The 26,608-nt window shown below is 46.2% G+C and overlaps 1 protein-coding gene across 1 annotated transcript in view; it reads right to left on the bottom strand.

Annotated features, from left to right (window-relative positions):
* Positions 1-21,568: 21,568 nt before the first annotated feature.
* The window catches only part of AIF1L (allograft inflammatory factor 1 like), a 153,501-nt gene continuing 148,461 nt past the window's right edge, over positions 21,569-26,608 (bottom strand). The window contains exon 6 of the mRNA XM_040324668.1: positions 21,569-23,060. Coding sequence (XP_040180602.1) covers positions 22,973-23,060 — 88 coding nt within the window. The 3' untranslated portion in view covers positions 21,569-22,972. The remainder of the gene's footprint in view (positions 23,061-26,608) is intronic.

Genomic DNA, 26,608 nt, shown 5'->3' with positions numbered 1-26,608 from the left:
CTCTCAATGATGGCTCCTCCCAACTCGATTAGAGTCTGTACTGGGACTTTTTATCCCAGAACCTGAAAGTCATTGCGCCAGTCTGTTGTCCAACCAAGGCTCACCAGAAGTCCTTGCTCCCGCTAGTCGCCCCTATTGGACCCAATATCCCAGAAATGCCTGGAGTTTGTGGAAAGGTCACCGTCTGCCAGATGAACTCTTAGTGAACTCTAATGGCCAAGCAAAGGTACTTGCTGAAACATGGGTATTGGGAAGTGTGTATACATTATACACATACACCCTTGTGAACGACCACAACATACAGCATATACAAGGTAATACCGACATATCACACACCTAGGTTGGACTTGATCGACTTGTGTCTATCCCCAACCTTACCCACTATGCAATCATGTGATTATGCAACTTGCTAGGTCTAGAGACCATCTACAGTCTTAGCCTAGGTTTCCACTATTGCGACATAAAATCGTGCAATTTTACTGTGATTTCTATGAGTCTTGAATCAATGCCTGTGTATTCTTGATGTCCATGGCCCCAAGTTAGATCACAGTGGGATCAAAAGTAGTGTAGGGACTACTTTGAAGTCGCAGCGACTTGGGGGGGTCACACCCCTATAACGGATACTCCTTAGAAATCATGGGGTATGATTTGTGGAGGTCAATCCTTACTGACGGCTGGAGAGATTAATTGCAACGACGGCCTATGCAATTCTTTTGGATCCTCATCCTTCTGCTTGTTATTCGAGTTTTATTTTTGATCAATGCCCATGTAATCACAACCCTTGTGCTCTGATGCATCATTGAGGGAATGCAATGAATTCATAGAGAGGAATGAAACAATTCCATTGGCTTCCTTAATGTACAGGACCCATGGATCCTAAGCTCAAATTTACATATAACTGTCAGCTGACCCTATTGGGCGGCTTGGGTTTAGGCAAATGAAGAGGCTTATTGATTCTTTATTCTCCGCTACAGTTCTCCCAGGTTTAACTTGTCAGTCGCGCATCGTTACTTTGCCTTTTGGCTATCCTCTGGTCTCCAAAGACATGCTGGTAGGTTAGTTGGATCCTGTCCGAATTGGCCCAGTATATATGTATATATGTGTGTACGACTGTGTCCCAAGCGTATCGAGATCCTACGGGTTAAATGACCGCACCAGCCAGGAAGACACTGGCTGCAAAAAAGCACCTAGAGGCGATTCAGTTTGCATGTGTAGCGCTATACAAGTCATTCATTGGTGATTAATATAAGGAATTAATCTTCCTTCTAGATATTACCAGATCCGACTTGAACCGAAGTGAGCTCAATCGCAGGTCACAAAAACACTACTTAACAGTAGTATGAACCTTGTTCATCTCCAGATCTATTTGCTCTCCCAGGGTCTCTGCAAGAATATTGTTTCTTCTGTTGGAAGAATGGCACCCTTGGTTAATCTGATGAAGCCCGTTTGGCCGGCTGCTTTTGAGGCAGAGGTACCCTTTAGATGACTTTGCTTAAATAGCTTAGTAGCTGAGTTCCACACAGTCAGTTTGGACGGGGTTAAAGTCTCTGCCTTTTGCTTCTGATATGCCCACTTGCCATAGCAATTTCCCAGAAGCGAGCTCTGAGGTAGAGGTTGCCTTTAAATAAACACAGCTGTTTGATTAGGCTTGGTATGGAACCATTAGTGACTGTAGGTCTTTTCAGTCTCTGCCCATTTGTCACTGTCTTTGGTCTGCAACCTTGTTTTGCATTTTGGCCGACACACCAGTTACCACCAGACCACTATGACTACTGTAGCGATTTCTTGACCTGCCCCTTCTGTCAGTTAACTACATAGTGGTTCTTTCAGGGCTGAAGAGGCTCTGTCCCTTGTTGCAGAAGCAGGTTGACTGGTGTTGGTGTTGAGGGCTGGAGATTTACACTCATTATGCCATAATGTGCACTCTTTTAGGATATAGCATGCTGCATATACCTACCTGCCCTCAGCTTAGTTAAAGTTGCTGATCTATAGGAAGGCTGATTGCTACTGGTTCACAGATGAGCTGAAAGCCTGGAGCCATGCTTGGGGTTATTTTCCATAAATAGTAACCACTACAAACCCCATACCTCTCTGTGGGGTACCCCAAATAACACAAGCAATTACCTATTGCTAACAGGCAAGTACTAAGAGATGTGACTAAACAGATCCTGACTTTTATTTTAGCACCAAGGTCAGCATGTAAATGCATAGAAATAAACACATCACAGTCATTCCTACTGTAGAGTTTTTTTTTTTTTTTTTAACAAAAAAGGTTGGTCTTTATTTAGAAGGCATCATGAAACAAAGAACATCAGTATACGGCACAGTCAGAAGCATCACTCAATTAAGCATATACAAGTAACAACAGTCAGCGTTTACCCAAAATTATATACAAGTCACAGCACCATTTCCACCCACCCCCCACTGATCAGGCCAAGGTACAGAAAGAAAATAACCCCCATACAGTAAAAACCGAGGATTAAAACTGTTGTGTCCAGGGAAGCCAGACTCTGTCGAATTTCTGGGGGCAACCTCTATTAATATAAGTCAGCTTATACAATGGCAACAATGCATTCACAGAGGAGTCCCATGCCGTCACCGTGGGAGGCGAGGAAGAGGACCACTTCCTAAGAATTTCTTTTTTGGCATAGAAGAGTAACATAGAGATAAGCAGCTTAGTGTATCTAGGGCGCTGGTCATCATCATGGATCCCGAGCAGGGCCAACTCAGGTGAGATCGGCAGAGACAGTGCAAGATGCATATTAACACATTTAAAGACCCCGCCCCAATACACCCCCACCCGCGGGCAGGTCCAGAACATGTGAAAAAATGTCCCCTCAGAGGAATGGCATCTTTGGCAGTCAGGAGATCTATCTGGGTATATCCAATGCAATCTCAGGGGGGTGTAATAGACACGATGCATGAATTTGGTGTGTATCAGCCTGTCCTTGGATGAGATCAACAACTTTGCCGCCCCCCCTCGAAACAGTCCTCCCACTCCCCCTTGTCAAGGTCAGGGATGTCTGAATGCCACTTGTCCCAGAGAGCACACATCTTGGGAGAATCAACCTCCAGAAGGGCCAGATATAATGTAGAGAGTGTTTTTTTAAGGGTTTCCTGCGCTAGAATTCCCTCAATGGGGTCGTCCTCTAGTACGATAGTCTGCGGAAATTGTGCCCTGGCCGCATGCCTCAGTTGATAATACCTAAAGAGCATCTGCCCTGGAAGTCCATGCTTGACAACTAAGTCCCGGAAGGACATCAGCTCCCCCGAGTTAATAATATCCCGAAGAACCGTGACCCCATACCTAGCCCACAACTGGAATCGTTCTAAAGTGAGGAAGGGAGGGATTGCCCCAAATCGGACAGAAGGGGGAATAATGGAGAGGGCATACCAGTCACCTGCGGGCCACAGTCCACACCTGTAGAGTCGTCTTAGTGGGGACCGGAAGGGAAGGGCATGCAGATGCCCCTCTATAGACCAGGTTTCCCAATTCCCTAAGTGATCCCAGAATTACAGCCTCCAAACAGGTTGCCGCATTCGACCTGGATTGTTCAAACCACCACCTCACAGTGACCAACACCGCGGCCCAGTAATACACCAGGAGGTTAGGGAGTGCAAGCCCCCCACAGCGGACCGGCAACTGCAAGGTCGACCTAGCCAGCCTAGTGGCGGACCCCCTCCACAGGAAGGAGTGCACAACACCATCCAACTCCGTGAAGAATGAGCGAGGGAGCCCAATCGGGCAATTCCTGAACACGTAGTTAAACCTGGGCAGGAAAAGCAGGGTTAAGGTTAGGAGTTAATGTTAGGGTTAAAGGTTGAGGTCAGGGTTTTTTTCTTCATTTATTGCATTGAGCAGAAAAATGCTCAACAAAACGCTTGAAAATGCTTGAATCAAGCATTTGCATGCATTTCTATGGAAAAAAAAACGCTTCAAAATCACACCAATCCTGGTGGAGCTGGAGCTCCAGATGCCTCTATATACTATAGAGCAGCAGTACTGACACATATACTTAACTGGTTCCATCATTCCTCCACCAAATTATGGGTACAAATAGAGAGCCATCTCAATTCAATAGATCTCCGTGCCCTACCGTGGACGCCTACTGAATTCCTGAAAGGAGGGATACCATTGAGCGACCTCACCCGACAAACCATACAAATTTGGACCTCAATGAATTCCTCCAAGAGCCTATCTCCTCTGAAAGGACCCATGAATCCTCTGTTTGGAACTCTGGATTTTTCACCGACCCTACAGGAAGCGAGTTTTGGCCCTTGGTGTAAGGAGGACCACAGACGACTCGCCCAGGTCCTGCATTCAGATTCTTCTCTGATTCAAGACGCTCCACCCGGCCCATCTTCCCATACTTTGATGCATTGACTGCAAAGTCAACAGGTGATATAGTTTATTCTAACCTTCCCATCCTTGCCTGATATACTTACTGTCTTAACAGACTTTGCGGGCATGCAGCTCCAGACTGCCTCCCCTATGCATGTGGTCTCTCAACTATAGTCTCTCATACATATGGTCTATAATTCCGACCTCTCCCCCATACACACAGGTCTGGAAGGAAGATTTGGGTCTCTCCATTTCACCTGTAGATTGGCAAAAGTGCTTTATTCTGACTCACAAAATATCCTTAGCCTCCAAAGAGCAAGAAAAAGAATTCAAGTTGGTGACCCGTTCGTATAGATGGCCCTCGACTTTGTACTGGATAAACCCGGCGCTCCCGGATACCTGCTGGCATGGTTTGTCATCCAAGGGAACCTTACTCCACATTTGCTGGGAATGCCCCCCTGTGCGGAGGTTCTGGCAAAAGATCCACAACTTGTACTGCAGACTACTGCAGGTGTGAATGGGGCCTTTGTGTAATCCTAGGCAGACTCGGTGTTGACATCAGGGCTCTGTGGGGGCCAAACCATCACTTCCAGGGCTCCCTGTTCTTATTTCCACTGAAGATAGTTCTTCATGACATTGGTTGCATGTCTGGGGCTGTTGTTCGGCTTCAGTATACATATGGGGCCAATCACAGGCCTCCCTGATGGTAAGGCATGATGGATAAGTATCTGCCTGTATTTCTCAGTATTGAGGACACCATTGATCCTCACCAAATATCCAACTCCATTTGCAGAAGAGCAGCCCCAATCTTGCAAACCTTTACCCTGCTTCACTGTTGCCTGTAGACAATTATTATTGTAACGCTCTCTAGCCCTTCAGATAACAAACTGCCTTCTGCTGCAGCTGAATATTTCATATTTTGATTCATCAGTCCTGAGCACTTGCTTGTGGACAGGGCTTAGGGCACCCTAGTGGGGACAATGAAGGGAAGTTTAGGAGTGAGCATCAGTTTACACCGTCAGCTTCTTGTAATCCATGGCCATAATTCTCACTAGTATTGGGCGAACAGTTCATTGCCCGTTCGGTGAACACCCAAATTTTGAGGGCGTTCGATCTTTTGTTCGACTCGCTGAATGCCCCACAATGCACTGCGTGCTGCACAATGCATGCTGAGCCCTGATTGGCTGAAGCAATGAAGGTTTTGCCCAATATGGGCACAGAGCACTGTCAGAGCCATGAATAGAGAAAGTAATAATGACTGTGCCCAATCATGGCTCATTGGTCAGTGTCCTTTTACTACAGTATATTGTAGTGTCAGTGCCCTTTTACTGAAGTATAATGTAGTGCGTCAGTGCACTTTTACTGCATTATATTGTGGTGCATCAGTGCAGTTTTAATGCAGTATATTGTAGTGCATCAGTGCACTTTTACAGCAGTATATTGCAGTGCATCAGTGCACTTTCACAGCAGTATATTGCAGTGCATCAGTGCACTTTTACTGTATTATTTTGTAGTGCGTCAGTGCACTTTTACTGCAGTATATTTAATTCCCGCCACTGTGCCCATTATCACCACTGTGCCCATTGTCGCTGCTGAGCCCTGTAAAATGCCCCTCCCCCCGCCCGGCACTTACCTTTCTGGAAGTCAGCCATCCTCCGATCTACTTGATCTCTCTGCCCCGTGACTCCAGGTTGGGTCCCTAGATACTCTGTGCCACGTACCAGTCCTAGTATGTGGACAACACCCCTTCACTACCAGAGTAACCATCACCTTTGCCATGTCACCCTTTCCTGACTTGTTGGTTTCTTCAGTAAGTGACACTAGCACTGTAGTGATTAGCAATGACACTCTAGTTTCCTCTGGACAGCATTCTCGTTAGACCTTTTACTTTAGTCCTCTTGTTGTAAGTCCTGTTCTTTTAATACACCATGCATGCACCCCTTTAGAGACGTTAGACCAGGCAGTTTAGATGAAAGTAAAGATCCTTTACTGTGAAAAACATTATCTAAAACCCCAAAAATGAGTGTAATAAAATATAAGCAGCGCTGTAAACAATGTAAGATGAAATATCCGTGCACAAATTTCAAAAAATATATAAATGTCTTTAAATATTAATTAAATCTAAGTCCATATAACACATCAAGTAGGTTTGTAAAAAATAATGATAATAGCTTCCAATCTTCCACCACACCCGGTGTCAGTGAATCCTCTCCCTTCAGATGCAAAACTCACCAACTCGAATTGCTTTACACTGTTGTGTTTGGCGTGTAAACGTGTACAAAAAGATCTCACTGGTAGGTATAGCAGATAATCCCAGTTCCAACCAATTCACTGCCAGAAAGCTGTAAATAAAAGAAGTGCTCAAAATAGCGTGATACCATAAAATCAGTTTAATACCACACCTAAATCTTCAAATCTTCAAATATAGCACTCACATGAATCTCAAAAAATAGAGCAATACACTGCATAGCAAACACTCGTTCAGAGATTAACCGAAAACCGAGTATATTGGTCACAGCAGACCCAAGGTGTCAACTGATCGCTCACCACCTCCCCTCTGTTCCTTTCTGGATCTCTGCTTCCTTGATCGTTCTTAATACGTCACACGTTCACTTCAGATGTTTGCCGCACAGCCACGTCCCATAAGCGCAGTGGTGGGAACACAGAAAGGGCGGATTCATCTTTGTTACCATTATTTACAAAGATCCTTTACTGATGTAGTTGCAAGTAACTACAGTTCTAAAAAACATCTTTCACACATTTTCTTATACAAAGCTCTCTAGTGCCCCACAAAGTAACTGTACCTTAGGCAGATGGCAAAGTCCATAAAAGCAATCCTTTCAAGGCAAGAGTCTATTTAGGCAGTAAATCCACAAGAGATAGCGATAGTTCCGTTAGAGTCTATGATTTGTCAGTAATCCATAAAGGCAGTACAGTCCATAACTGGCAGCTATAAGTCCATGAGGGTCTACAGGCTCCGGATCACCTAAGAACCCCGATTGGGCTTCAATCACCCCCCGATGGGGTGATCCACTCTGGCAGAGTGTCAGCGACATTTTGACAGTCTTTCTACAGCCCACCTCACAGGGCACTTACTGAGCCCTATTGTATGACCTGCAGGGGACAATGACCTTCTGAGAAAGAACAGGAAAGCCTGCCCAGCAGTGTTAAACCTTCCTTCTATGACACCACCAGTTTAACAGGTAAACCTGAGGACACAATGCAACTCTAAGACATTGTAACAAGTTGCATAAAAACAGTTAACCAATGTCCAAGGAAAGTAAGCATGATGTGTCTTCCAACTGCTGCATTGAGTTACCTTGGCTGACCACTACCTCTACGGTCCTCAACGTTGTCCGTTTCTTGGTGCTTCTTCAAAAGATCATGTACAGCATAAACCCCAGTCTGCTTTGAAATCTTTGCCTGGAAGAGACCTTGCTGATGCAGTAAACTACCTTGTGTCTTATTGCTATGATCTGTCTTGCCATGGTGTATGACCTGGGTAACATGAAACGGTCTTCCTCAACCTCAACTTAGTAGCCGTTTGGCTGTTCCTCACCCAGTTTTAAGCCTCCTACACAACCATTTCTGTTTCATATAATGACTGTGTTTCAACCTACATATGAAATTGATGATCATTAGCAACTGCTTGGTATAGTTGGTTAATCATACACCTAACTCAAAAAAATCTCTGGAAGTGTACACTGTGTGCATATGTAAGACCCTATACACACTATTAGATTTTCTGCAGATTTTGGTCTTCAGATTTACCAAAACCATGTAGAGCAAGGTCCTGCCTGATTGCATACAAATTGAAACTCTTATGTCCTGTACACACGATCGGAATTTCTGATGGGATAAAATCCGATGGAATTTTCCGTCTGAATTCCATTGCATACACAAATTCCGACCGTCCAAAACGCGGTGACTTAAAACACTATAACGAGCCAAGAAAAATTAAGTTCATTGCTTCCAAGAATGCATCGACTTGATTCTGAGCATGCATGTTTTTTTCTCCGTCGGAGTTCCACACATACGATGGGAATTTCCGATACGATTTTTTTCCATCGGAAAAAAATAAAACATGTTCTATTTCTAAGAAAATTCGCGCTAACCTAAATGGTGAATTAATGAAAAAAATGTGGTGATCTAAACCAGAAGGCAGCAGTAAGCAGTGCATACACACATAAATACATAGAGGAAAAGAAAAAACTGTTCTATTTCTAACCTCCTACGGGAAAAAGTCCGATGGGGCCCACACACAGTCGGAATTTGTGATAAAAAAATTCCGTCTGACTTTTTTCATCGGAAATTCCGATTGCGTGTACATGGCATTACAGTTTGACCTCATATTATATGGTTTTGGTAAATCAGATGACAAAAACTTACAAAAATCTAATAGTGTGTATAGAATTACCACTGCTTTGAAGCCAAAGGGTAGTCACACAACATATTGATTTGATTTAAATTTTTCTTCTGTTCGCTTACTTTGCAAATTGATCAAAATTAACAATTAAAATATAAATTTTTAAAAGCATTCCTACTTTACAGTATTTCTTCACACCTGCTGAAAACTTTTGCACAGTCATATATATTTTTTCTGTCAAATCTGCAATACCTCATATTTTTTTGAAACTTGTAACAATACATTTTGTACTGTTATTACAATGTTGTATTGTTATTACAAGCAAGTTCTGCTTCAATAAAATATATGATGTGCTACAGATATATAGTCAATCCAACAATCAATTTCAGAGAACTGGGTTACCTCCAATCTCCGTGAGGGGAATCTGGAAGTGGGTAGGTTCTGCCTTAGGTTGTGAAATGTATATATATATATATATATATATATATATATATATATTTACACACACACACACACTATATCACCAAAAGTATTGCGACACCTGCCTTTACACACACATAAACTTTAATGGCACCCCAGTCTTAGTCCGTAGGGTTCAATATTAAGTTGGCCCAACCTTTGCAGCTATAACAGCTTTAACTCTGTTTTAGACGGCTGTCCTCAAGGTTTTGGAGTGTGTCTATGGAAATGTTTGACCATTCTTCCAGAAGTGCATTTGTGAGGTCAGGCATTGATATGGACGAGAAGGCCTGGCTCACAGTATCCGCTCTAATTCATCTGAAAGGTGTTCTATCGGGTTGAGGTTAGGACTCTGTGCAGGTCAATCAAGTTCCACCACCCCAAACTCAGTCATCCATGTCTTTATGGACCTTGCTTTGTGCACTAGTGCACAGTCATGTTGGAACAGAAAGGGGCCATCCCCAAATTGTTCCCACAAAGTTGGGAGCATGAAATTGTCCAAAATGTCTTGGTATGCTGACGCCTTAAGAGTTCCCTTCACTGGAACTAAGGGGCCAAGCATATCCTCTGAAAAACAACCCCACACCATAATCCCCCCTCCACCAAATGATTTGGACCAGTGCACAAAGCTGAGGGTCCACACAAAGAGAACACTGGTTAGTGTTCTTAGAGCTTTCTCCAGGCCTGTCTACTACTTTACTAAGGGGCATTGTGCAGTTCTGCAATCAGCTTGCTGCTGCTGTCAGCTATGGTAGAACCAGGGTCAGCCACACAGTCTTCATGCCCTCAGGTCGCCCACCTGAGGCCACATGGCAGCAAGTGTCGGGGGACGCAATGCCTCTCCCCTAGCCTGGTGCAATCCTCTGCTAGAAACTATCAAGAGCCCATGTACTCCTGAAATACAAATACAGGCACCCAGCATGCCTAGGGCCACCTCCTCTTGTAATTTGCAATGGCTGTATAAATGTTCATGCACCATCTGCATGGTTTCTGCCTATTTTCCAGCACTTTCCATAGTTGATAGGTTACAATGAAACTTCAGGACAGCATGGGGCCCAACATGTGCCAAGAAAATCTCCCCCACACCATTACACTGCCACCAGCAGCCTAAACCATTGCTACAAGGCAGGATGGATCAATGCTTTCATATTGTTTACGCCAAATATCGCAGCTGAAATTGAGACCCATCAGACCAAGCAACATTTTTCCTGTCTTCTATTGTCCAATTTTGGTGAGCCTGTGTGAATTGTAGCCTCAGTTTCCTGTTCCTAGGTGACAGGAGTGGCACCCGGTGTGGTCTTCTGCTGCTGAAGCCCATCTGCTTCAAGGTTTGATGTGTTGTGTAGTTACTGTTGCCTTTCCATCATCCCAAACCCGTCTGCCCATTCTCCTCTAACATCAACAAGGCATTTTCCTCCACACAACTGCCACTTTTTTGGACCATTTTCTGTAAACCCTTGAGATGTGCATGAAAATCCCAGGAGACCAGCAGTTTTTGAAATACTCAGACCAGCCTGTCTGGCACCAACAACCATTCCACGTTCAAAGTCACTTATGCCTCGTTTCTACTGAGCGGATGAGTTCGGTACGGTTCGGTATGGTACGCTATTTTGTGTGTTTCCATTATGAAAGTGTGCCATAAAACCGAACCGTACCACACCATTCTGGGCCCTGCTTCAGATGTGGGGCCATAGAAAATGGAACGGTTCGGTTAGGGCGGAGCTACAATACATTCCACTGATTGGTGGACACGCTAGGCATTTTTTTTAAACCCTGTATGGCCCCTGACGGTCCGACTTGCAGTGGAAACGCTCACCAGAATAGACCGGACCATTCTAACCGTTCCAAACTGTACCGACCCCAACCGTTCCGCTCAGTGGAAACGAGGCATTAAATCCCCTTTCATCACCATTCACCACACCTAGATGCCTAAATGCATTGAATTGCTGTCATGTGATTGGCGGATTAGCAATTTGTGTTACTGAGCAATTGAACAGGTGTACCTAATAAAGTGGCTGCTAAGTATATACAGTATATAACACCAGTTTAAAAATACTGATACAGTTTTTGAAGGAAACTCCAAGTAATGCTTCATGCACATAGACACTTAGTAGTGTAGTGTCCTGTGTGCTAAGGTGTACAATCCCTGGCACTTTCTGGCCACGCTGTGTACAGCTGCTAATACAAGTGAATGGCCGTACTTGGCTGTGCTTGGGTAAACGCCAATCAAGAAGCCATAAGCATTTACCCGAGCATGGCCACGTATAGCCATTCACTTATACTGATGTCAGAACACGGCACGTGCGGCTCCCCAGGCGTCAAGAAATGCCGGGGATTTTACGCCTCAGCACACAGGAGCTGCTAAGCATCCATGTGGCCTACCATTGTCCATAGCCATTATTGTTTTCCTTTGAATAAGGAGGGTTTTGGAGATCACTATGGGGAAGAATAAATTTACAGATTGACAATTAGTGAAAAGAACAGAATTCAGCATAAAAAGACATATTGAGCAATGGTGAGAGGAGCAGCGTTTTCTATGTCAAGTTTTGGCTGGAGGTTTTCTTTGTAATAAATATACTGTGCTCCTCCACACCCTTTATTTCTGAATAGCCGCATTGTATCAGCTCATTATATATACTCGGTTGTGGTTCATTAATACAGCCTCAGCATCTGCCAATATTTCCAGTAAGTTATTGTATGGGGTGTAGCTCCTGGCCTGAGTCCTCTGGGAGCACACAAAGCCTGGAGCCAGATTATTACAGAAGATCATTGCATCCTTCACCAGATCATCTCATTCCGCTCAACACTCTCAGGAAAATACTATTTGTGCTTTCAGAAAATACAGTCATTTAAATGGCTTCAGAATTGAGCTCCTCTAAAGAAAAATTATAGTTTTAGGTCAATTCCTTTTTACATAATATCTTCAGTTAATAGAAAAGCTTGGAAGGCAAGTGGTACTGTGGCCAAGAGCAGAGATTTTTACAGCAAAAGTCATCATTAGCATTTGAAGTGCAACTAAAGGCCCCGTATGACCTTCAAGACAAGTGCTAAATGCAGTTATTATGTGAGAAACAAGCATCATGAAATAAATAAAAAAACTTCCATTACCTTTCCTGAGTCAAATCCTCCTTCATTTGTATCTCACGCACTCCCCCTCCCAGACACTGTAGCTCACAATGGGGGGGTTCAGCAACAGAGGCAGTGCTGCCAATCCATAAATCAGTGGGCAGGACTGGGTGTTGACTGACAAGTAGGGATGAGCTCAATGTTCGACTCGAACATCAGGTGTTCACCAAACAGCGAATATTATTATGGGGCGTTCGCAGGAAATTCAAGCGCCGTGGAGCGCCCCATAATGCATTGCGAGATCGCAGTGCATTGCTGTATGATGATTGGCCAAAGCATGCACATAACCTGCATGCTTTGGCCAATCAAAGCGCGCTTTGCTGAGAGAGCCATAATTGGCCAATCATGGCTCAGGGGGACTAAGCCCACGCCCCACACTACATAAGGCTGCTTACATAGCAGACATAGATTGAGCTAGATTAGGCAGGCAGGTTAGTTAGAGGCAGTGTATTTGAGATATATATATATATATATATATATATATACATATATACATACATACACAGCCCTCAAAAATTCCACTCGCCAGGCCCGGACTGGGACAAAAATTAGGCCCGGGCATTTTAGACTGAGCAGCCCATGGCTAATTTACCGGGAGGCACGGAGAGCATGTGAAGGGGGGGCGGAGAATGTGTGGGGGGGGGGGGGTGGAAAACACAGGGGAGTGTGGAGAGCACTAAGTTGGCCAGAGAGCACAGGGGGTGAAGAGCATGGGGTGTGAAGAGCACTAGGGGGAGCCGGAGAGCACAAGGGTGCTGGAGAGTACAAGCAAGGGCAGAGAACACAGGAGGCGAAGAGCACAGAGGGGCTGGAAAGCACTGAGGGGGCGGGACCACGGGGGGGGCTGGAGAGCACAAGCAGGGGCAGAGAACATGGAAGGTCAACAGCACAGGGAGGTGAAGAGCACAGGGAGGGACTGGAGAGCACTGGGGGGCCAGAGAGTAAAAGGGAGCTGATGAGCACAGGGGGCCTGGAGAGCACTGGGAGGGGCTGGAGAGCATTAGGGGGCTGGAGAGTACAGGGGTTGATGAGCACAGGGGGGCCTGAGAGCACTGGGAGGGGCTGAAGAGCACAGAGGGCTGGAGAGCACTGGGGGGGCTGGAGAGTATGGAGGGCTGGAGAGCACTGGGGGGGCTGGAGAGCACAGAGGGCTGGAGAGCACTGGGGACCAGAGAGTACAGGGGTGCTGATGAGCACTGGGGGGTCTGAGAGCACTGGGAGAAGCTGGAGAGCATTAGGGGGGCTGGAGAGTGCAGGGGTTGATGAGCACAGGGGGCCTGAGAGCACTGGGAGGGGCTGGAGAGCACAGGGGGAGGGCTGGAGAGCACAGGGGGAGGGCTGGAGAGCACAGGGGGTTCTGAGAGCACTGGGGGAAGGCTGGAGAGCACTGGGGGGCAGAGAGTACAGGGGGCTGATGAGCACTGGGGGGCCTGAGAGCCGGAGAGTACAGGGGGGCCTGATGAGCACTGGGGGGCGGAGTGTACAGGGGTTGATGAGCACAGGGGGGCTGGGGAGGACGGAGGGCTGGAGAGCACTGGGGGGGGCCATAGAGTACAGGGGGGCTGATGAGCACTGGGGGACGGAGAGTACAGGGGGGCTGATGAGCACTGGGGGAGAGTACAGGGGGGCTAATGAGCACTGGGGGGCTGATGAGCACTGGGGGGGGGGCCTGAGAGCACAGGGGGGAGGGCTGGAGAGCACTGGGGGGCCTGAGAACACTGGGGGGCGGAGTGTACAGGGGTTGATGAGCACAGGGGGGCTGGGGAGGACGGGGGGCTGGAGAGTACTGGGGGGCCATAGAGTACAGGGGGGCTGATGAGCACTGGGGGACGGAGTGTCTGTACACCCTGTGGGGGCTGATGAGCACTGGGGGGGGCTGGAGAGCACTGGGGGGAGGGGCCTGAGAGCACTGGGGGGAGGGCTGGAGAGCACTGGGGGGAGGGCTGGAGAGCACTGGGGGGCCTGAGAGCACTGGGGGGGGGCTGGAGAGCACTGGAAAGTACAGGGGGGCTGATGAGCACTGGGAGGGGTTGGAGAGCTCTGGGGGGACCGGAGTGTCCAGGGGCTGGAGATCACTAGGGGGGCTGGAGTGCAGTGGGAGAGCAGGGGGGGGGGTTACACCTGAGAGCATGGTGGGAGCTTATGAGCACTAGGGAGGAGTAGAAAGAGGCTGGATAGGAGAAGCAGCTGCACACACAGAAGAATCCATCTCTTTATTTTTCTCCTACAGCCTCTGAATGCCCACGGAAGGGAGAGAGTGAGAAGCAGGCATTCAGAAGCTTTGGGAGAAAGATAAAGAGATGGATCCTTCTGTGTCTGCAGCGGCTTCTCCTATTCAGGCGCACACATAGAGACACTCACATGAATACCGGCGGCCGCGTCTGATGTAGATCCCCCTCCCTCCTCGCGGTCACAGGCAACGTGACCTGTAGTCTCCGCCCTCCAGTCCGACGGCCGAACTGTAATGGCGGCCGGCCAGCCTTGGAGAGGCCAGGCGAGCGGCGGGGCTCAAGGAGCAGCTCCGTTGCCTTGGCCCCACAAGACCATGGGGCCCGGTGGCCCGTGGCGGCCCGCGGCCCACCGGGCAAATGCCCGGTGTGCCCTATGGCCAGTCCGGGCCTGCCACTCGCCTGCTAGCATTTGGCGAGTGGATATTTAGGTAGGGCGAGTGAAGAAGGCAGAAGCAGCCAGGATGCTGCTGAGGGAGGAGAAGAGGTGCTCGGTGGATGCTGAGGGGATAACCCCCAACCATCCTGGCTTGCTAGCAATGTCTGCTCTCACCCCTCCTCAATGCAGACACGGATCGCACGCTTTTCCGGACAGCTCCGCCCTTCGATCCCCGCTTTCTGCCCTGGTCTCAGCGGCTCCTCTGGTAAGAAATCCTGCAGCCCCTGTGTCATGTTTTTATTTGCAGCTTTTTTTGTGCGAGCGCCAGGCACCCAGGGCATATGCCCCACATTTGCTGGTGGGTGTCCCGACGCGCCGCCGCAACCGCCCGCATTGCTGTTCCAGTCCGAGGCGCCTTCTTTCTCTGCCTGTCGGGACTGTAGCATGGAGCAGAGTGAAGTGCTGTGAAACTTCTCCTTGGCTCTGTGCTACAGTAACGACAGTCGTAGCTCTGTCAGCGGCACTGTGCTGGAGAAAACAAACAGCATGGTAACCATTGCATTCTATATTTGCAAGAGGTGACAGAGCTGCTGGGGGGGGGGGGTATTCGTGAGACCTGGTTGGGTATTCTTGAGAGAGCTGGGGGGTATTATTGAGAGACCTGGGGGGGTATTGTTGAGAGACCTGGGGGGGTATTGTTGAGAGACCTGGGGGGGGTATGGTTGAGAGACCTGGGGGGGGGGGTATTGTTGAGAGACCTGGGGGGGGGTATTGTTGAGAGACCTGGGGGGGTATTGCTGAGACACCTGGGGGGGTATTATTGAGAGACCTGGGGGGGTATTATTGAGAGACCTGGGGGGGGGTATTATTGAGAGAGCAGGAGGGTATTATTGAGAGAGCTGGGTGTATTAGTGAGAGAGCTGGGGGGTACTAGTGAGAGAGCTGGGGCAGCATTAGTGAGAGAGCTGGGGCAGCATTAGTGAGAGAGCTGGGGCAGCATTAGTGAGAGAGCTGGGGGTATTTGGGGGCATTTGCAATCATGGCATACCCGTATATGATCTGGATAAAATATGATCATTTATAAGGGTGTTTAGGGGCGGGGCAACTAGTGGCAAGTAACTCTTAAGGCCTGGCGAGTAGCTGAGGACTTGAAATTTTGAGCCCTGTATATACACATATACAGTCCTGATCAAAAGTTTAAGACCACTTGAAAAATGGCAAAAAATCATATTTTATATTGTTGGATCTTAACAAGGTTCCAAGTAGAGCTTCAACATGCAACAAGAAGAAATGAGAGTGAGACAAAACATTTTTTGAGCATTCAATTAATTGAAAATAACGATTAAACTGAAACAGGCTGTTTTTCAGCTGATCAAAAGTTTAGGACCACATGCCTTTAAAAGGCCAAATCTGTGCAAAGATGTGGATTCATTGTCATTTTCTGTCAGGTAGTCACACGTTGTGATGGCAAAGGCAAAAAAACTCTCCCTTTTTTGAACGTTGCTGAACTGCATAAGCAAGGTCTCTCACAGCGCGCCATCGCTGCTGAGGTGGGACGCAGTAAGACAGTCATTTGGAATTTCTTAAATGATCCTGAGGGTTATGGAACAAAAAAGTCAAGTGGAAGACCCAAAAAAATTCACCAGCACTGAGCCGGAGGATCCAATTGGCTGTCCGTCAAGACACTGGACGATCCTCGACCCAAATTAAGGCCCTTACTGGTGCTGAATGCAGCCCCATAACCATCAGACGGCATCTGAGACTGAAGGGCTTCAAAAACAAAAAACGTCTTCAAAAACCTTGTCTCCTTGAACGCCACAGAACTGCTTGTTTGGACTTTGCAAGAGAGCACCAAACATGGGACATTCAAAGGTGGAAGAAAGTTTTATTCTCTGATGAGAAAAAATGTAACCTTGATGGTCCTGATGGTTTCCAACGTTACTGGCATGACAAGCAGATCCCACCTGAGATGTTTTCTACGCGCCACAGTGGAAGGGGTGCCATAATGGTCTGGGGTGCTTTTTCCTTCAGTGGAACAATGGAGCTTCAGGAAGTGCAGGGGCGTCAAACGGCCGCTGGCTATGTCCAGATATTGCAGAGAGCATTCCTCATGACTGAGGGCCCTCGTCTGTGTGGTAACGACTGGGTTTTTCAACAGGACAACGCTACAGTACACAATGCCCGCAGGACAAGGGACTTCTTCCAGGAGAATAACATCACTCTTTTGGCCCATCCTGCGTGTTCCCCTGATCTAAATCCAATTGAGAACCTTTGGGGATGGATGGCAAGGGAAGTTTACAAAAATGGACAACAGTTCCAGACAGTAGATGGCCTTCATGCGGCTGTCTTCACCACTTGGAGAAATGTTCCCACTCTCCTCATGGAAACGCGAGGCATCAAGCATGCCGAAACAAATTTTTGAAGTGATCAACAATAACGGCGGAGCTACTCATTACTGAGTTCATGTTTGGAAGTTGGATTTCTGTTTTGGGGGGGTTTAGGTTTTTTTTGGAGGTGTGGTCCTAAACTTTTGATCAGCTGAAAAACAGCATTTTTCTGTTTATTCGTTGTTTTCATTAAATTGAATGCTCAAAAAATGTTTTGTCTCACTCTCATTTCTTCTTGTTGCATGTTGAAGCTCTACTTGGAACCTTGTTAAGATCCAACAATGTAAAATATGATTTTTTGCCATTTTTCAAGTGGTCTTAAACTTTTGATCAGGACTGTATATACACAAATACACATACTCTGAATTTAGCTTATACGCCATATTCAGTCAATGCAGGCAGTGTAGTTTATAAAACACAGTGTATTAAAGTGGTTAAGGGGAACCCTGTGCCAATTTTTTCTTAAATGGCGTGGGGGTCCCCCCAAAATCCATACCAGACCCTTATGCATACAACCAAAACACCTCGTCACCATGTTAATGGGGACAAGGGCCTCATCCTCACAGCCCTTGTCCAGTGGTTGTGGGGGTCTTCGAGTGGGGGGCTTATCGGAATCTGGAAGCCCCCCTTTAACAAGAGGCCCCCAGATCCCGTCCCTCCTATGTGAATAAGTATAGGGGACATTGTGCCCCTACCCATTTATCAAAATTGTCGAAAAAGTAAAAACAACAGCAGTTATTGACAATTCTCCTATTTAAAAAAAACCTGTCTATGCCTCCATGTGAAAGTGTCAGAGGGGCAGTCGGCGGCGGGACGCCCCCCCATGGAGGCAGAGTGTTTCCGTTTTTTTTTTCTCTGGACCGTCAGCGCCGTGATTGAAGATTTGCATTGCGGGACACTTTATTTTATTTATTTTTTTTAAATAAAGGAATGTCAAAAACTGTCTGCTGTAATTTTTACCTTTTTTACACTTTTTTTGGTGCATGGGTAGGGGTACAAGTACCCCATACTTAATCACATAGTGGGGGCTGGGATCTGGGGGTCACTTTGTTAAAGGGGGCTTCCAGATTTCGATAAGCCCCCCGCCCGCAGACTCCAACAACCACCGGGCAAGGGTTGTGGGATGAGGTCCTTGCCCCCATCAACAAGTCTAAACAAAGCCTAAAAAGATAGTAATACAAAAAAAAAAACACAGTCGTTGGATAGTATTCACAACTCTTTACAAAATATACATTATTAAGATATTGGATAAGAACATTAGACAGGGAACAATAAAAAGAAACACTCTTGCTTTCTAGTCCAGCCTGTGTGTTACAGTACAACACACAATGGCTCGGTACATACTAGGAAAATCAGTGCTCCAACGAGCTTACACTCTAATCAGATTTCAAGATAAAATGACAACATACAAAACATGTAAGTAAGTGAAGGCACTGAGAGGTAACACTAATGGGATCATTCAGTAAGGCAAAGAATGACTTGAAGCAGGAACCAAATTGGTCCGTCGGAATTCATTTTTAGTGACATTTTGGTTTGCTAAATTGTGATTGGTCACTGCATGCCACTATTGTTTTTTTGCACCGTTATACTAAATAGGCCTGTAACTCTTCTTAATATCAGCGGTTCACATTGAGGCCTAACTGTAAGTGAATAGAAGGACTATGGTACTCATTTCTAAAGGTATATAAGAGCTGTCTGTGGTGCCCTACAGTCAACCAATCTGGCTGTTGCGGGGCTTCTACAATCAGACGGGAGGCATATTTATAAAGCAGAAAATAATTACTTTACCATTTACCTAGAGGGTTACTGCATTTATAAAAGACATTTGACATATAAAGACCCACCTTTAGGAGAAAACTAAAGACCCACCTCTTCTGAAGGACCGGCACGACTCTGGACAGGAAGCGCCTTGAGGCGATTTAGTTCGCATTTGTTGCGCTATACAAGTTACTCACTCACTCACTCACACCAGCACTGGCATTTAAAGTAATATTAAACCTTCAGTTATTTGAAGCTGAATTCTAGGAATTCAGACAATTTATAAAAAGTGAAGGCACCCTATGAGTTAGGTCCAAGGAGGTGCATAACATCTCCTGGGCTTATCTCTATTATTTCCATCTGACAGTTTTATTGTTCTTCCGGTAATTACAGTGGGGCTGTGAGAGAGGAAAAAGACACACAGAGCATCTATTGCCCACCCCTCCTCTTTTGCTGCCCTTTCAGAGAAGCCTTTGTATTTTGTGCATGTGTTCACATAATACCAAGGCTTTTGTGATTAGGCAGAAGGAGAGGATGGAGGAACATAGCAGCTGCAGCGACTCTCCTGTCCAGGATGCAGAGCTCAGATGGATTAGCATCACCCGAAACTTCAGCGATAGCTGTCTTCCAGGAGTACCATAAACTGTCAGATATAAATGATAAAGGCTAAGCCCAGGAGGTATCATGCACCTGGCTGGACTTATAATAGTGTGCCTTCATTTTTTACAATTCGTGCAATTCAGCTTTAAAGTGGGAGTAAACTCCCATCTCTGACTTTCACCTATAGGTAAGCCTACAATAAAGCTTACCTATAGGTACAGTAAATATCCCCTAAATGTGCACTGTTTAGGAGATATTTGCTGTACATACAGCCAGTGACATCACTGGTGAATGCGCTCTAAAGGAACGGCTACCTGTGCCGTTTCTTCAGCTCCTGCTTGCATGCCAGGGAGTGACATCATCACGGCTCCGGGCCAGTCACACAGCCAGAGTCCGCAAACCCAGGAAAAGGAAGATGGGTGAAGATGGGAGCGCTTGCAGCTCTGACATCTAGGCGCTAAAAGGACTTAGTTTTAAGGTAAGTTTAACATAATGTGCTAGTACGTGATACATACTAGCATATTATAACATTACCTTGCAGGGTACAAAAGGTAAAAAAAAAAACATCCAGCGGTTTACTGCCACTTTAAGCACTTCCAGCAGATGATTTAATCACTGAGTATGCAGCTTCTTTAAATCCTTGCTCCAGGTCAAGCTAGTGCCATGTCTTCTGCCCCAGGTTTCCTGTATAAAAGTCCTATGGAGCCACACTTGCTTTTGGGACTACTGGAGTTGTGCTGTGTGCATCAATAGAAACACACAGCCCCATAGCCTAGGATGGCAAGACATTCCCATGGTTAACAGACTGGCTCCAAAATGCACTGTCCACTGTTAACTCTTTCCTGTGAAGACAGGAAGGTCAGGAAAGCAGCACTAAGAGAGCCACCATTATAGCAAGTTATACACTACAAGTGCTGGCGTAACAATTTTAACAAATAGTTTCCTAGGGGAATGTTTATATTATTGTTCTCAATGTGTTAAAATAAACAATGCTGAGAGTTTAATACTACTTTGATTGAGGAATATTAGGCAGCTGTTTGCTCAACTCCTAGACATTGTGTTACTAATGGCATACCTAGGTCTCTGTCACATTGATTGTATCCATAGGACAACCAGTTACCTTTACTGGTATAAACATTCACCATTTCGGAGGCGGCTCTACAAAACATTTTTAGCTGTATTTGTTTTGATTGGACGATTATTCCTTTATAAATACGTCTTGTTTGATCAGTGAATTCCTATTCTTCTTTGTAGTTACAGTGCCTATCCATCATGCTGCGGTGTCTTATAGCGACCTAGTGGCTGCTGGGAGGAACTACAGAGTGAAGAGGGGTGTGGGCCTCTCTTGCAGTGAGGCTTCCCCAAGCACGAGCTACATGTTTGTTTGAATCCAGGGAGCAGGAAAAGCAGTTTTAAGTATCTAATCCTCTGGTAGGTGTCTGCAAGACAGGTCCTTGCAACCTCTTCTTCCCTATTATCCAGCAGTGGGATGTCCTTTGTCACTAAGACCAATGCAGAGCCTATAGCCCTGGATGTGACTACCAAGAACAGTCCACTGCTGCATAGGGGAGTGCTGACTGCTGAATGCAGAGGATCAGGTATGCTAAACTACTTTTTCCACCCTCTAGACCAGTGGCGTCTGGTGCTTAAATTTCTTGGGGGAGGGGTGGCCCACCGCTTCCCCCCCCGTCACTTCCCTCCACCCGTCTCCAACCTTGCCCCCCACTTACCCTATCAGCAGCTTCCCCCCTCCGTCTCTTCCCGAGTTGGACTTGGGACTTGCGGCCAATTGGATCTTAGGACCTGCTTCCTGATTGGCCAGGAGGAAAAACAGGAAGACATTAGCAAATATTAATTTGCTAATGTAACACAGCTGGGTGGGCTCAGGGTGCAGTACTCTGAGCCCTGAGCCCACCCTTTTTGATGCAAATTATAGCCTCAGGCTCTAATTATGTGCCCTGCTTGTGGATTAGGGGCTGGGCGCATGGATTAGGGGGGAAGCACCCCTGTGCCCCCACTGCTCTAGACCTAAACAAGCATATAACCCTTGCAGTACAGGGAATATCCCACTGCAATGGAGGATTTTCACTATTCCTAGAGTTGGGCTTTAAGAACTCGTTCACACTTTGTGCGATGACTGGTGATTTTCTGCACATGCTCAACGCCAGTAACTGCAAGGGCACATAGAAAACAACTGCAACAGCCCTTGTCACCCCTCTAAAAAGCAATCCGCCATGGACTGCTTTTCATAGGATACTTGACAGATGGCACACCACCTGTTTTAACCCTTAAAAGCCCACCCTACCACACCACAACCATGTATATTGCACACATTGCAGGGCCATTACAGTGTGAACCCATTCACTTGAATAGGTCATGTTCAGCAAGCAGTACTGGCCGCCAAATGTGACGTGGAGGGTGGTGACATTTTTGCCCACAACTCCCTTCAGGTCGCTGTGTTGGATTTGGTGTTGGGGGGAGGGCATTAAGACCATGGCCCAACCATCTATTTTTACCTCCCCCAGCAGCAAGTGTGAATGTGCCCATTGGGCTTGTTGACATGGGCGACTAAGGGGTTGTAAAAGGGCTTAAGCCACAGTTGTGCCGTCCACCTACAGAAAGCCACTCTGCTATGCTTTGAGGCTGTGACATAAATTAAACAGCATATGGTACCGCTGCTGAACATGACCCATTTAGGCATAGAGGGAGGCGATGTAATTGCTGCAAGGGGACATGTCACATCCTCACTGCCATACACCCTCTGAAAAAAGTGTTCCACTATGGATCACTTTTCAGAGGGGTGGCAAGGACTCTAGCAATAGCTTTCACCAGTGTGATGACCACCATAAATCGTATTAGTTAGGTAAGGATTATTGTATTTTGCATAACATTAGCTTGGCTGTATTAAATGGGCTGGTAAGGTGTCCGTATCTTTAAAACTTGACCATTCTACATCAATGGCCTCCGTCGCACCGGGCATGTGCATAAAAGAGCATCTTCGCTTTGCCCAGCAACCAATGAGATCTTGCCTTTCATTTTCAGGAAACCTATTCAGACTCTTTGATTTCAGACACTTTTTCTACATAAAGGCCCACAATGTGTCACTGAATCGTCTTCCCTGTAATAAATAGTAGAAGCTCTATAGGACAGTCCAGGAAAGAAAAAAGTTGGTCGATAAAATAGAGAAATGAGGAGGGGGAGGAGGTGTGAGAGTGAAATTCGTCCTCTCAAGGCACTTTGTCTGCAGGGAATGTCCTTTGTAGCAGTGCTTGGAACAACGTTTGGCTTTGTACACAGGAAGATGGTGCAGGCCGCCATCTTGTCACTTCATGGAAGGCTGCTGATGTCTCTCCTCGGTGGGGGGCCTGCAGGCTTTAGTGGCGTTTCGTTGGCCTTTCCTTCAAACATCATAATGCTGCAAACAGAAAGCAATGGGTTAATTAGGTTGCAGTCTAGATGATCATACGAACTAGGGGTGAGCTCATGAGGGTTCAGATCCAAGTCTGCACCCACCTGAGCGATCCCGATACAAAGCCAACACTGTACTGGCCAATCGTGAAGAGTCAAGGCATTCCATAGCTTTTTGACCACTGACAGGTTAAGTGAATAACATTTAATATCTTGTTACAATGGCATCTGAAAGGGTGCCCGACCATGCTGACCCGTGTCCATCGCCAAAGGCACCTACAATGGACACATGGTTATCAGAACTGGACCACAGAGCAATGGAAGGTGGTGACCTGGTCTGATCAATCATGTGAATAGCTGGGTGCGTGTACTTTGCTTACCGGTGGAAGATGCCATCAGGATGCAGGGGCGTACCTAGAGCATTCGGCACCCGGGGCAGATCCTATATCTGGCATCCCCCCCACCTTAAAATGTAAAAACACCCCACTGTGCCCCCTGCATATCTCTGCATCCTTTAATATATTTTTGTCACTATTGTGTACCCCCTCTTCACAACTGCACCTCTGGATCCCTTTACATTACACAGCACCGCACCTCTGGACCCCTTTACATTACACAGCACCACACCTCTGGACCCCTTTACATTACACAGCACCACACCTCTGGACCCCTTTACATTACACAGCACCCTGCACCTCTGGACCCCTTTACATTACACAGCACCTTGCACCTCTGGACCCCTTTACATTACACAGCACCTTGCACCTCTGGACCCCTTTACATTACACAGCACCCTGCACCTCTGGACCCCCTCTGAAACTTCAGATTTAAGAATTAATTGCTTTACAGTGCCTGCGGTTACAGAGGTCAGTCTGGATGTGTTTATAACGTTATTTATAGCCTGGACACAGTTACACTATAATGTTATTTGGCAATGCTGACAAATGTCCTATTGAGTCATGTGAAGTGTGATATTTATTGATAGTTCCAGTTTATCCAAGATATAGGTTTTTATGGTCATATCTAACCACAGTGTTGAGTAAGCTGTGAGGCAGCTGATGTAACAATAGGAAGCACATGTGCAAAAAATGGAGAAGAAGAAGTCCTGAACAAGAGGTCCGATCTTTACTGGAGATATATTGCATATTATGAGGAAGTTCCATTGTGCAAGATCTTTAGCTTTCGAAAACAGAAGACAACAATTTGCCAAGCTTTCACCAACTACAGTGTAGATCAGGGTCTCTCAACTCCAGTCATCAAGTACCCCCAACAGGTCATGTTTTCAGGATTTCCATCAGATGAAATGGCTGTGGTAATTACTAAGGCAGTGAAACTGATCAAATCACCTGTGCAAATGTGTATGCGTGCGCAATGTGAGGACCCATACACACCATAAGGGTGGTGTGCCTAGGCACACACACTACGCATGCCTATGGACTTGGTCATGCAATATACCAAAAAAAAATATTTTTAACAGTCATTTCTTTTGTTAGTATTTAATAACCACTGGATTTTTTTATGTTTTACTATATAAAAAAAGACAAAAAATATTTCTAAAAAAAAAGGTTTTCCTTACTTAATGTTATAAAACATGCCAGGGCAACACAAAAAGACTTATAATGATCAATAGTAATATACAGTATATATATAATATATTAAAAAGTGAGGACTGTAATATTACGTTTTAGAGACAAATTGTTTTTCTAACCTCGGTATATGTCTTTCAAAAAAAGTTTGTTGGATTTACCAAAAAACTGAAGATGAAATAGAAAACAAAAATTCCACTTAAAGCAGAACGTCATCCAAAGTTCCACTTCACGCCCGTCACCCCCCCCCCCCCGCCCCCTTTTACATTTAGCACGTTATTTTTCTTTGGGGGTAAGTGGGTACCCGATTTTGACAGGTACTCACTCCCCCACTTACGGAAAGACCGCCACAGTGATCTGAGTGGCAGTTTGGCCCCCTCCTTCCCCCACAGACTTCTGGGACACAACATAGGTCCCAGAAGACTACGGGACCAATCAGAAACCGCAGTGTGGCTGGGTCGGTGATGCCACAATAGGGCAACACTACCCGGTGATGTCACCGTCTGGCCCCGACCCTTAGTTATTTAAGAGCTGGCAGGCGGTTGGGGTACTATGTACCCCGTACTCATTCACAAAGGAGAGAGGCCAGGATCTGGGATCTTGTTAAAGGCCCCTGCCTGCATACCCCCAAAACCATGTCCATAAACATTGGGAAAAGCTGCTTGGGGAGAGGGGGGCGTGCCTCCCTTCCCAAAGCACCCCCCATGCGGAGGGCATGTGGCCTGGTATGAAGGGTGGGCTGCTCGCTTCCCCCCCCCTTCTTGACCTGTCGGGCTGCATGCTCGGATAAGGGTCTGAAATGTAATGTGGGGGGGGGGGGACCACGCATTTTTTTTATTTTATTTTGGCATTCTTTTCACAAGTCGCAATGTAGGACTTTCATGCGAGGGTTTACTTTTTAGTCTATGGCCCTCAAGTTGCATGAAAGTCAGACCAAAGTAGTGCAGTAACTACTTTAAAGTGACTTTACGTTGCACAGATATAAATGGTACTCACTGGGAAACATGGGGTGGACCCCAAAAGCGCATGACAAGTCGCACAAGTTAGAGGGTGGCTGCGATAACATTTGTATTTAAAGTTGTTTTTATCCACCTTGTCTGTTTGTGTAGAGATGCATTCAAAAATAATTCACAAAATGTAATAAAAACAACTATTAGTAACGTCAGCATGCTTTGTACTGGGAAAATAATTCTAGTGCTTTTATAAAAGGGACGTGTGGCTGTCTCCGCAGTTTGATGATGAAGGGTGGGCTGGGAGCTGAACTGGGCAGTGTTTCTTTTTTCTCTGTGAAATGTTGGAGAGCGTGTTATTATTATGCCATTGTACGTGCAACAAAAACACCTAGGACAACTGTTGATTTGAACCTCCGGAAAATAAACTACAAAATGCACAGTAAAGAACATTAAATCTTCCTTAGACTTCCCCACCCCCCTTCGGTCTCTGAGAAGGTATATACTGATCCATGAGCCAGTCTGATGGGAACAATGCAATGATGTAAGGGACCACTGTGATGGGGACATGTGATGTAAGGGGTTTGTAAGGGGGCACTCTGGTGCAGACAGTTTTTGTAACGTGGGCACTCTGATAAGGACAATCCCTGTAAGGGGGCACTGTGATACGGACATATGGTGTAAGAGGGATCTCTGATGGAGACCCTAATGTAAGGGAGACCATGATGTAAGAGGGCACTCTGTTGTGGACCCAGATGTAATGTAGGCTCTGATAGGGACACTTGGTATAAGAGGGCACATGTTTTGTTTTATCATCCCAATGACAGCCTGATACATGCTTGCGTTTCCCAGGTCGTGACTTCTGATACAGAAGCGTGCCGTGTGAACAGGAAATACTGGTTCCCTGCATCTCGGTCATACTGTGACACAGACTGCCAGTGACTTACATACAGTGATGACATTATGCCTCCCCTGTATTTTTTTATTTCAATTGTTTTTATTGAAGTTTTAACAAGATA

Source organism: Rana temporaria, chromosome 9 (genome assembly GCF_905171775.1).
Source record: "Rana temporaria chromosome 9, aRanTem1.1, whole genome shotgun sequence".
NCBI classification, from domain to species: domain Eukaryota; kingdom Metazoa; phylum Chordata; class Amphibia; order Anura; family Ranidae; genus Rana; species Rana temporaria.
The sequence above is the reverse complement of the archived record's forward strand: the minus strand, read 5'-3'. Positions and strand labels throughout refer to the sequence as shown.